This window comes from Ammospiza nelsoni, chromosome 23 (genome assembly GCF_027579445.1).
Source record: "Ammospiza nelsoni isolate bAmmNel1 chromosome 23, bAmmNel1.pri, whole genome shotgun sequence".
NCBI classification, from domain to species: Eukaryota; Metazoa; Chordata; class Aves; order Passeriformes; family Passerellidae; genus Ammospiza; species Ammospiza nelsoni.
Genome location: NC_080655.1, coordinates 6,624,786 through 6,636,087, shown reverse-complemented (window position 1 = coordinate 6,636,087; position 11,302 = coordinate 6,624,786). Strand labels below are relative to the sequence as shown.

The 11,302-nt window shown below is 59.0% G+C and overlaps 1 protein-coding gene across 2 annotated transcripts; it reads right to left on the bottom strand.

Annotated features, from left to right (window-relative positions):
• Positions 1–387: 387 nt before the first annotated feature.
• LAD1 (ladinin 1) lies at positions 388–11,078 on the bottom strand. Of its 2 annotated transcripts, none has more exons than XM_059487936.1 (10): positions 10,733–11,078; positions 7,411–7,551; positions 5,751–6,228; positions 5,186–5,317; positions 4,457–4,506; positions 3,682–3,754; positions 3,171–3,302; positions 2,803–2,892; positions 1,707–1,784; positions 388–1,396 (listed from the first exon to the last, which is right to left on the bottom strand). In XM_059487936.1, exons 1-10 carry the CDS (start codon positions 10,768–10,770, stop codon positions 1,388–1,390), a joined length of 1,221 nt encoding a protein of 406 aa, XP_059343919.1. In that variant the 5' UTR covers positions 10,771–11,078; the 3' UTR covers positions 388–1,387. The 2 variants fall into 2 exon arrangements, with proteins under 2 accessions (XP_059343919.1, XP_059343918.1); XM_059487935.1 differs by having other exon boundaries at positions 5,186–5,320; positions 10,733–11,075.
• Between the last annotated feature and the right edge of the window lie 224 nt (positions 11,079–11,302).

Sequence of the window (11,302 nt, the reverse complement as noted above, 5' to 3'; positions counted from 1 at the left end):
CATATAAGCCCAAGCTATTGTGTGGCCTCAGAGATTTGCTATTTTAAACCCTCCGGAGCGAGATACGTGAGTGCCCGAGGGGCTGACACAAGCCAGCCCAGCTGTCACCGCGGCCGGGACGCTGATAAGGCAGCGCTGTCACCAGCACAGGAGCAGCCCCTGCCCGCAGCTCCGGCCCGGCTCCCGCAGCCCTGCTCCCACCGCGGGATGCTGCAATGACAAGGGAAGAGTCTGCTTTTAACCCCCAGGACACATTGGATTCGGGGTTTTCCTTATTTTCCCCTTGTCGGGAGAAGGGAAGGGAACAGTTTCCAGTCCCAGACCAGCAGTAGGTGACCAGGAATGTTTTAGAAAGAGCAACTTTTATTAGAAAACAAAAAAAAGCAGAGTCCTTTCCCAAGCCTAACAAGCAGGATCAGCTCCAGGGGCAGCAGCAGATTCCCACACTGAATTTGTCACCACAGTGGTTGTTCAAGGCACAACCCAAACGCAAAGAATGGCCCCAATCAGAGAATTTGAGTCCTTTGCCCATGGCACCCTAAAGCCACCCTAAAGGCTGTGAGAGAGCATCCCCCATCCCTGCTGGGTGGGCTCAGCAGCCACGGGAATGCAGGATCAGGGGCTGCACAGCATAGGGCTCAGGAGGAAAGGCAAGAGGGAAATGGGGCCCAGCCCGGGGCACTCAGCTCCATGAAATCCCCCAACAGGGCTGTGGCCATGGCCAGGGCCAGCTCAGCTCCCCTGGGTCACTGGATGAAGGGTCAGTGCCTGCAGGGGCAGGGGATGGCAGGGACAAGGACAAGTCTCTGGTTCAGCTGTGTGTGGAGGGAAACACCAGGGCCAAGTCCCCCCTCATTCCATGGGACATCTCTGAGCACTCGTGTGGCTTCATGAGCCTCTGGTTGTGCCCCTGTGGCAGGGACAGCCTGGCAGGGTGACAGTGCCTGCCCCAGGCAGCAGGGACAGACGTGGTCCATGGATGTGCAGCAGGAGCTCCCTCAGGCAGGCAGGTTCTGACATCCTCCAGCTGCCAGGGAGCCCTGTGGGGATCCCTTGGCCAGGGCAGCTCTGGGGCATAGGCAGAGATCAGGAACAGAAGAGCAAAATGAGCTGGGCAAACAAGGCAGGAGTTTGCCTTCAGCATCTGTGGGGAGCCTGCAGGCCTGGACAGACCCACAGACAGGCAGTGATGGGGACTGGGGGCACAGGGAGACTCTTCCAGGCTTCTTCCTTCCCATCCCACAAGCAGAGGACCCCATGCCCTGGGCTGCACCCACACATGGCACAGGGGACTCGTGGCAGTGGCTGCTGGACGGTTGGGTAGGGCTGGGCTTTGATCTTTGGAGCAAACCAGTTTTTCCCAGATGGTCTGATAGCACAGCTGGTGTTACTGCAACTGCAAAACAAAGTGGGAACCACTGAGGCTGTGCCTGAGACTGCAACCCCCCCAGAGCAGCTGCTTTAACCAGGACGGTGGCTGAGCCCAGCAGGGGATGGGGCAGGCAGGGATCCCCTAAACCCCATGACAGCCCCTTCCCTTCTCCTCCCAGACCAGAGTCCTCCTCTCCCTCACAGATGCCTCCAGTTGTCCCCTCCTGCTGACTTCCCAAAGTCACAGGGTCCTGATTCCCCCACGTCACCTCTCCCTGTATATCCTGCCTCTGCCTCAGATGATGCACCAGGTTCCAGAGCAGCTCCAAAATTACCTTGGTGTCTCCAGAGGTGTCTCCAGGCTGCTTTATCCAGACATCTCGCTTTGCCAGGCTGTTGATTCTCCGGATTTCCTGCAAACAGAAGAGTCAGAAGTATCAGGAGAAGTTTTCCCCAAGCATCATGTGCAGCATTGCCTTGGTGTGACTGTACCCAGACCTTGAAGCACACAGTGTCTAGGTGAAACCAGCCAGCTTTGGGATCCTTCCTGCACCTGGGAGACCCTCAGAGCCAAGGGCAGCTCCAGCCACAGAAGTGGAGCAGGTGCTTTTGAAGGAGAACTGACCAAGGAGCTGCAGGCCTTCCCCAGGAGTCACCCCAGGAGCAAACCCTTTGCTGGCACAGACACGTCTGGGCAGTGCTGATCTCCCAGCCCAGCCTGGACTCACCTTCCCTGGCTGCAGGGCTGGGCTGGAGCTGCCCCTCCTGGGCTGCCAGCAGGGGCCAAAGCCCTCCCTGCTGTGAGCAGTGAGCCCTGCCCAGGAGCTGCTGAGCCCCTCCTTTCCAGGAACACCAAACAACCAAAGGCTCTCTTGTCCCTCCCCTGCACGTGGCCAAGTGGTGACCTCTGAGTCCCCTTGGCTGAGCACTTGGCACCCACAGCCACGAGACCCCCTCATTTTAGGGGGCTGGTTTCAAGTGGGGGTGCAGATGACTCCAGACCCCTCAAGCCCCTCAGAGCTGCAGGGCTGAGCACACAGCTCCTGTCCCACTGGCCCCAGGCAGAGCTGTTCATCCAGACAGAGGAGATGGATGGCAGAGATGGGATCATGCTGGGGGCAGGGTCAGGTACCCCTGCATGTCCTGGGACATGCACCCAGCTGGCGCCTCTCCCTCCTCAAGGGCTGGAATCAGCTGTCCTGGGAATTCTGGGCTCACAGTCAGGATGCAGCAGCAAGGAGAGCCCTGATATCTCATTGTGGTGTTCCTGCAGCTCTGACACCTCCAAACCTGGCTAAACTGCTCCCAAACCCTTTAATACGTTCAGCCAAGGGATCATCCACCCTTCAACACCACCCCAAGTCACAACACCATGTCCTGTGAGCCTGCCTGCTCCCAGGGCTCTCACTTGAGGCTGACACAAGCCGCTACCTTGCCGTTCTCCTCCTTGGCAGGCTCCTGAGCTCGGCTGATCCACAGATTAATGCGGGATGTCACCGACCCTGGGATCTTGAGGCTGTCCTGTGGCACAGAGAGGGACACCGGGGTTACAGCAGCGGCTCTGCCTGCACGAATGTAACCCGGCCCGGTCCGCAGGGCCCAGCCCACACACTGGCTCCATCCCAGCTCCCCAAATTCCAGAGCTCGGCAAGAACCCACACAGCGCCGGGGCAGCCCTGGCACCGGCTCTCCCATCCCTGCCGCAGCCTGCCAGGCCAAGCCTGGATCGGGAGAGGGGAAATTCGCCCCAGAGCGGTGCCCGCCCCGCACAGAGCGCTCCGGGCCCGCTCCGGCCTCACCTTCCTGGGAGCCGCCGGCTCGGCCTTGCCCGGAGCGCTGCGCTCGAAGAAGTTGCGCTTGCTCGCCACCCCCTCCGAGGAGAGCAGGCGGCTCTTCTGGGCCGGCATGGAGGATTTCACCCCCTCCGAGCGCTGCGAGAGACAGAGAGGGGCGTCAGCGGGGCTGTGCTGCATGCCGCGGTGAAAAGGAAAAGTCCAGCTTCTGGCTCATACCCTGAGCCCTTGGGGTCCGGTCCCCCCTGCCCATCACTGCTCCCCTCAGCGGACCACAGCACCCCCAGAGCCTCTCCACAGGACCTCTCCTCCCTGCAGGGCCATGCAGCATCCCCGGACCCCTGCAAGGGTCCCTGCTCCTAAAACCCTGAAGCCAATCCCTTTTCCTGCCTTTCCACCTCCTTCACCCCCATCAGCTCTGTACTTGGTGCAGCTCAGGCCCCCCCTCCCCACTCGGCTCCAGGCCACCCCTCTCTGTCCCCCACTCCCTCCTGGCTCTGCTGAGGGCCCTCAGTACCTGCACAGCCGAGTTGTACTTTTCCAGCTTCTCCCCAATGGTGCTGTTGCTGCCTGGGATCCTTAGACTCGCACTGGGGAACAAGAGGGAAGAGTTGAAACAGCCCCCCCCAGGATGTCCTGGGATCAGCCCATGGTCCTGGGGCAGCAGGAGAAGGCCCCATCCCACCCAGCACTCCTGCATCTCTGCCAGGTGCACCAGACAACCCAGTCCTGCTGGTGACTGAGCTCTCTGGGTGTCACTGCCTTTCTAGGGCCATACTCAACACCAAAACAGCTCAGAGCTCCTCAGCCTGCCCTGGGTTCAGCCCTGCCAGCCCTGAATGCATCACCCCCAATGTCAGTGTGGCTCTGCATACACCTGCCCCTGATCTGGTCACCAAAGCCAGGTCAGGCTGTCATGGAGCTGCTTTGATGTCCCCATGGATGGGACCTGTGCACACAAGCACCAACATGGAACAAAATGACCCCAGAGAAGTGGGGGCTTGTTGGGGGATATTGGAGCAACCTGGGACAGTGGAGGATGTCCCTGCCCATGGCAGGGGCTGGAGTGAGATCTGCAGGGTCCCTTGGAACCCAAACCATTCTGTGGTTCCAGGATCTCATTCAGATGCAAGCTGCATTTGGACATTGTTCTGTCCCCTGCCACTCCACAGGGCTGGGGACCAATGTCCAGCAGATCTGAGCCAGGCCCCAGCACCTTCTCCTGCCTTGGAAAACAGAGCATGGCCATTCCTGCCCAGCAGGACCAAAGCAACACGACGAGAGGTGCTGACCTCCTTGTGAGAGGGCTTTGGCTCTCTTCTTTCTGCTTCTTGGAGATGATCTGGAAGAGACAAGGAGAGGAGATCCTGCAGTGAACTTTGCTTATCCAAGATAAGCATGGGAGACACTATCTCACTGATCTCCCCCAGGAAAGCTCCATTTGCACCCACACTAGAGCTTATCTCATATCAAAGCTCCCCAGACCATAGACACTTTATGGTGATAACCGTTTTATTTCCAGTCAAGCCTCATGGAAGTCAGTCAAGTGTAGCCAGTCAGCCCTGACTCACAGCAGGGATGATCTTGACAGGTCTAGGCTTTCCCAGTCTCTCCAATCACTTCATTCCAGAGATCTCTTTTGAAATGAAATATATTCTCAGACTGTAACATGGATGCTATTTTTATCCTGTGCTTTCACATAAGACTGGAAAGGCTGGAAAGGGGATGGCAATTCCTGTGGCTCTGGAAATTCTGAGGACAATGAGTTCCCGGTTTTCTCATCACTTCCCATAAGTTTTCTGGCCAGCAAAAGGTGGATGAACTGGACAGGTTCATCCTCGTGGAGAAGGAAAACAGGGGGAAGAGGGAAGCAGGACTGCAGCGCCCAGACCAAGGGGAAGTTTTGAGCACACTTCTGGAAACAGGTTCTGCCCACATACTCCAGGGGCCACAGCAATCCTTCCTTCCCCCCATCCTCCTCCGGTCACTGGAATCCTTTCCCCACCTGCTTCAGCTCTTACCCTGAAGGAGACGGTTCTGGGGCTGGCCCTTCGGATGGAGGTGACGTGGGTTGGAGAAGGCTCTGGCTTTTCTTCAGCTTCATCTTGGGGAGGGGACAGCTGGATTACCTGCTTTGAGGGGTTCCTGGATGGCTGCTGAGGAAAAAGGAGACCTCAGATGCATCCCTGCAGAGCCTGCAGGGAGGACTGAGGTGCAGGAGTGGGACAGTCAGGGCAGGAACTGGGTTGGAGGCCAGAGTTTGAGACCAAAATCCTCCAAACCTTTCCTGTCTCCGTTGGACATACAGAGTCCCCAACAGCCCTTCAGTGTCCCCATGATGGCAATCAGCAGGACTTGCTGGAGAAGGTGATCAGGACAGCACAGACCAGGGAGGGGAAGGAGGTGGTGGGACCCTGTTCACCACCTCGTGCTTTGCAGCTCTCCAAAAATCCTTCCTCAAAATCCATCAGGTCCCATTTCTCTCCTGGTACTTTTGGGCTGTGTCTTTCTCTGGCTCTCCCAGCAGCCAGGAGAGGTGAGAACCTCTCCCCACCGAGGCCTGGTGCCCCATCCATTCCTGCTTACCTGCTGCTCTGGAGATGAGGTCACCGCTGAGGTTTTCTCTTCTGCGCTGCGGTTCCCCACCCTGGTGAGGATCTTCACCTCCCGGAGCCGGCAGCTCCCCACCTCTGGTGGCTCCTTTGCCTCCTTCCTCTTCTCCCCCCGAGCAGCCTGCACTCCCTGGTCTGTGTCCTGGAGCCGTGCCCTCAGCATCACCTTCCTCTCGGGGGCTGGCTCCGGGTTCCTGTCCCGGGCCGGGTCCCCCCTGCCCCCGGGCGCCTCCTCTGCAGCGCGGCCGCTCTGCTGCCTCCCGCGGGGCTGTGCCTCTGTCTGCGGGCAGCTCTCTGCCGCCCCCGCCTCCTTCTGCTCCTTCTCCTGTCGCAGCTTTTCGGACACGGGTGGGAGGCACCTCGTCCTTCTCCCCTCCTGTGTCTTCAGCACCTCTGAGAGCTTTCGCTCCTCCCCGTCCTCCGGGGACTGCGGCTTCACCAGGGACGAAGGTCTAAGGACAGGGACAACATGGGATGACAACCTCTGCACCTGGGCCTAGAGGGGTGCATTTCATGCTGCAAGTGAGGCAAAAGGCTCTGGAGAGGACATAAAAATCCCACAAACATCCTGGAGTCCTCCCTGCAGACCAGGCTTGCAGCCACTCTCATCCCCATCACCCCAGCTCGGCTGTCTGAGAAAAAGTTTGCATTAAAATTCTTTTTTATCCTTTCTGTCATAGAGATGAAGCATTTCTGCAGCCTCATTCCAGGACACCAGGACCCACCAATCCTGTGCCAAGGAGATCCAGGCTCAGGGCAGTGTGCTGGGTCTGCTGCTGGATAAGAAGTGTGGCTGTGACTCTTCACTGGACTAGGAAAAATCCCACCAACTTAAAGTGGGAAGTGTTGGCTGGAAGCCAATCTGCTCTGGCAGGTCCACCCACAGTGACAAGCTGTTTCCCTTCCTTCCCCCAGGCAAACAGGCACAAGGCCTGGGAAGGGGCAGGAGGACACCTGGCAGGCTGTGTCTGCACACTCCCAGCACTGGGGAGGAGAAGGGATAACATCTGCCCTCCTCCTGAATTGCAATCACCACATGGCCAGCCTGTGTCAGCACCTTGTCCTTCCCACCTGGTTCATTTTAGCCATTCCCCATATCCAGCCCAAGTGTCCCAACTGCATCCTGTGAAACACAGGAACACCTCTGGAGTGGGAGTGTCACTGTGGACACAAACCACATAAACACTGGACACTCCCAGGACCAATTTAGAGAGTAGGTCAGGTTGTGTAAGGGCAGCCTGGTCCCAGAGTACCTCCAAACCCCAGCTCCCTGCAGCCAGGGACTTTGGCAGCACCAGTGGAAAGCCCTTGGCTCAGATCCCCACTTCAGCAAAGGAGCCACAGCGTCACTGTGAGGTCCAGAGGGGCAGCACAGCCAGCCAGGCTCTGCCTGCTCTGCTGCCCTGCACAGCTGGGCACCCCTCACCTGCTGCAGATCCCCCTGCAGCCCCACCCTGAGCCTGGCCATGGCACCAGCCCTTCCCCAGTCCCTGTGCCATGGGGAGCCCACCTGAGGTGTCCCCCTTGTGCCCCCCTTGTGCCCATCCCTCCTCCCCAGGGCTGTGAGCTCTGCCCACAGCTCAGCCAGGGCCCGGGGTCAGGAGCCAGGCCAGTGCCAGCAGGGCCCCACAGACCTGCTGGAGGCTGGGCTGGTGTCCTTGGCAGGGCTGGCAGGTTCCTCCTCTGTGGAGGTGGATGACAGCAGGTTCCGGTGCCTTCGGCGGCGCTCTCTTTGCTGCTCTTCCTCATCCTCCAGGGTCCTCTGCCTGGCCAGGCTGTTTGGGAGGAAACACAAAGACATGGGGGGGCTGCATCCTGCATGGGCACCCTGAAGCTCTGGTGCCAGACAAGAAAGGAACCGCTACACCCTGGGCAAGGCCAAGGGCTGGCAGAAGTCACCTTGCTGGAGGAGAGCAGGGCCAGCATGAGCCAAGCACCCCAAAGGGCTCTCACTCCACCCAGCTGATGCAGGCCCTTCCCAAAGCAAGCACTTGTATTCCCAGCTCCCATTTTCTCCTGCTGGAGGGAGCACTCATTTCAAAGGAGTCCCTACATTAAGCAAACCTTGCAGGGGAAGGATATTGAACCTGTAGCTCAGCCAGACCAGGACCCTTGAGCTACCACACAGACCTCAACCACACAAACTGGAAGGGTAACTACTATGGCACAAGATTTTAGGCCAAAACCAAGATGTGGTGATGGCAATTTAATTTTTATAGAGCAAAAAGCCTCAGATGAAAAGTCTCAGAGGCTGAAGGCAACTGCTAAGAGGCTCTGCCTGGGGATGGGGCTGGCAGGGCTCCACTCCCCTGCATGTGCCTGGACTGGGAATTGTGTATAATCACAGACTGAGACCAAAAGATGAGATTTGGAATCATCTTTGAGCATTTTATTTTGCACAATGTGGGTTGGGTTTTATTAGTTTTGGTTTTTGTTTTGTTTTAATAAAATGCCACTCGGAATAAAAAGTTGTCCAGAAAACACCAGCTCTGCCATCCATTCTCTGTGCCAAAGCTGCTCACCCTCTGTGCTGGTGCATGAAATGTGCTGGAAAATATTTTTATTGGCTGATGGAGCTTTTCAAAGCCTGGTTCTCCCCCAGCACGAGCCCTCAATCGGCCACAAACAGTGCAGGGCACCCAGGGGAGCCTCCCTGCCCAGGTCCGTGCCAGGAGCTCAGCCCAGCTCAGCCTTTGCCACCAATTTGACTTTTAGTGAAAGTCAGAGGGGCAGGGCCGCATTGCGAGCGGGGACTCGCGGCTGGTTCTGAGTTACTCAGTAATCCCAGCCGGTCATAAATTAATCCGCTTTACCCCCCGCGAGTGCTCTGTGCGGCTTCTGCTCCTCCTGCCGGGGCGGGCGGGAGCGCCGGGGCAGCGGAGCGCGGAGGGGGCGAGGGCAGGGCTGGGGACAGGGCTGGGGACAGGGGCAGGACAGGGCTGGGGACAGGGCTGGGACAGGACAGGGCTGGGGACAGGGACAGGACAGGGCTGGGACCGGGCAGTGTGGGCTGGGGACAGGGCTGGGGACAGGACAGGGCTGGGGACAGGGCTGTGCCGGGCTGGGGACAGGGCTGCCCTGCCCTGCCCTTCCCTCCACTGGCCCCGCAGCCGAACAGCCCCAGCAGCAATCGGACCCAGGCTGGGGAGCTCCGGGCGGGCTCTGATGCCTGCTCAGCACCGGGATGGACGGGGCTGGAGAAGGCTGGGACAGCCAGGGAGCATCCCCTGGATGGGACAGCCCAGGGAGCAGCCCCGGCTGGGACAGCCCGGCCGTGCTCGCACAGCCCCGGCGCTCCCGGGCACATCCCAGCCCGCACATCCCAGCCGCAGATTCCCGGGGAGGGGACACAGATCCTGGTGCTCTGCACTCCTGTCCCTCAAGCAGTGACCTCATGGAGCATTAATGCTGAGCTAAATCCTCACAACAACCAGGAACTTCTTTGATTTTACACAGCCTCCTTCCAAGTGAAAATGGGATTTTCCTGCCTTGAATTACCGTAGCTCCTTCTGAGGCAGCACAAAACCTGGCACTATCCACAGGCAGCTCCTCGTTATTTGTAATTAAGTGATCCACCCATCAGGCTATGGATTCACTCTGCCAATCCTTCTCTTCTCTTTTCAAAGATGGATTTATTTTTCGCTGTCTTACCTTTTTTAGCTGAAAGAGATGAGTAAAAAACTTTGGCAAGCGTCCCTGCCTTGTCCTCTCCTGCCCTGTCAATGATTAGTGCAGAGGTTTCTGACATTTCTGCTGTTTCAGTGCTGCCTCATCTCAGGAGAGCTCAGGAAATGCCTTCTGGGCTTGGGAAGCACACGGGGTGCAGGACCCAGCTGGGCTGGGGTTGGGGCAGGTCTGGCTCAGGGGAGATGGACCAGGACAGGGCTGGAGGGGCCTCTGGGTCTGTTCCACCCACACCACAGGCAGCTGAGAGCTGGTGGCCTCTGAGCAGAGGGGTCTCAACTAAGATAAGGAAGTTTTTCACAGTGAGAGTGAGCAGGCCCTGGCACCCAGGGCACTCACAGCAGCTGTGGCTGCCCCTGGATCCCTGGCAGTGCCCAAGGCCAGGCTGGACAGGGCTTGGAGCAGCCTGGGACAGTGGAAGGTGTCCCTGCCATGGCAGGGGTGGGACTGGATGAGCTTTAAGGTCCTTCCCACCCAAACCAGTCTGGGATTCTGTGGACTCCCCTTCTTACACCTGGTAGTGAGGTTTGCAATTAAGTCTCAGAGCCATAGCATCCATTTGGGCCGGGGTTCCTGCTCTGATGGTGGCACAGCATGGCTCTGTTTGAGTTTCCATCCCCAGCCTAGGCTGCCCTGGGGTCTGCAGGGGGTCAGGGCTGATCCCACCTCGCCCCAGCCTCGTGTGAGAGCCTGACCCAGCCCAGGGTGCCCAGGAGCCTCCCCTGCTCTGGAGCACTCTTTGGGGAGCCGAGGGAGCTGGCAGTGCTGCGGGGATTGCTCAGGGATTGCTCAGGGGTTGCTCAGGGATTGCTCAGGGGTTGCTCAGTGCCGCTGAATCAGGGCTGGCTCAGCACAGGAGGGGCTGCAGACTCCGCAGGCAGAGCAGGACTCACACCCGGGGGCTGCATGGGCATGGAGGGAGGCAAACACCTCCAGGCAGCTCAGAGCAAGGCTGGAGGCACAGCCCAGATGGTCTGTTCCCCAAAGAAAGGCAAACCAGACCCAAAATGTATCCAGCATGGCACGAGAACGCTTATCCAGGTAATTCTCCTGTGCCTGGCCCAGCTTCCCCAGGCAGCAGAAACAAAAACGCCTCTGATCTTGCCCAGCCACAAGGAACTCCAGCAGCGCCGAGCTCTCCGTGGGGCTGGCATTCACCTCTGCAAACAGCAAACACCCCCAGGGCAGCTGCCCCCTCCTCCCATCCTCCCCAAGCCCCTTGGCCACTCTCACCCCTCCTTAAAGAGTTAAGCATTGATCCCCAGCACTCACCTGGAGAGATCGGACCAGTTCCTCCTGCTGAAGGACATCGCTGCTGGCCGGGAGTTCAGAGAGGCCCCAGAAGCTGAGCGGGCATCCAGGCCCAGGGAGCCAGGGCTCGGCGCTGCCCGGAGACTCTGCTCTGAGGAGGGAGGGACGGAGGGAGGGAGGAACTCCCTGCAAGGTTATTTCCCTGTGCACCTTCACCCTGCCTGCCTGCTCCCACCAGCCGCATCACATGGTTCCTTATCTACCTGGCACAGGCAGGGCTGTGATTTGTGTGCCAGCGGCCCAGGGCCGCCCTGCCCAGCAGTGCCCTCCTCGCTGCAGGCCCGGGACCCGCGGCTCGGGCCATGCACGGCTCCCGGCTTTCGGAGACAACTCCCTGCACAGAACCTGTTCTACCAGCCGCGATCCGCCCGTCAACAACCGCTGCAGCCCGCGGAGGAGGCGAATTACCCGGGCCGAGTGGGAGGAGGTTGGCTCCGGGGATCCAAAACAGTCATTAAAACACCTCCGGCTGGGCGCAGTGCGGCCTTAACAGAGCTTGGGAGGGTCCCCTGCTCCTTCCAACCTTTCTGG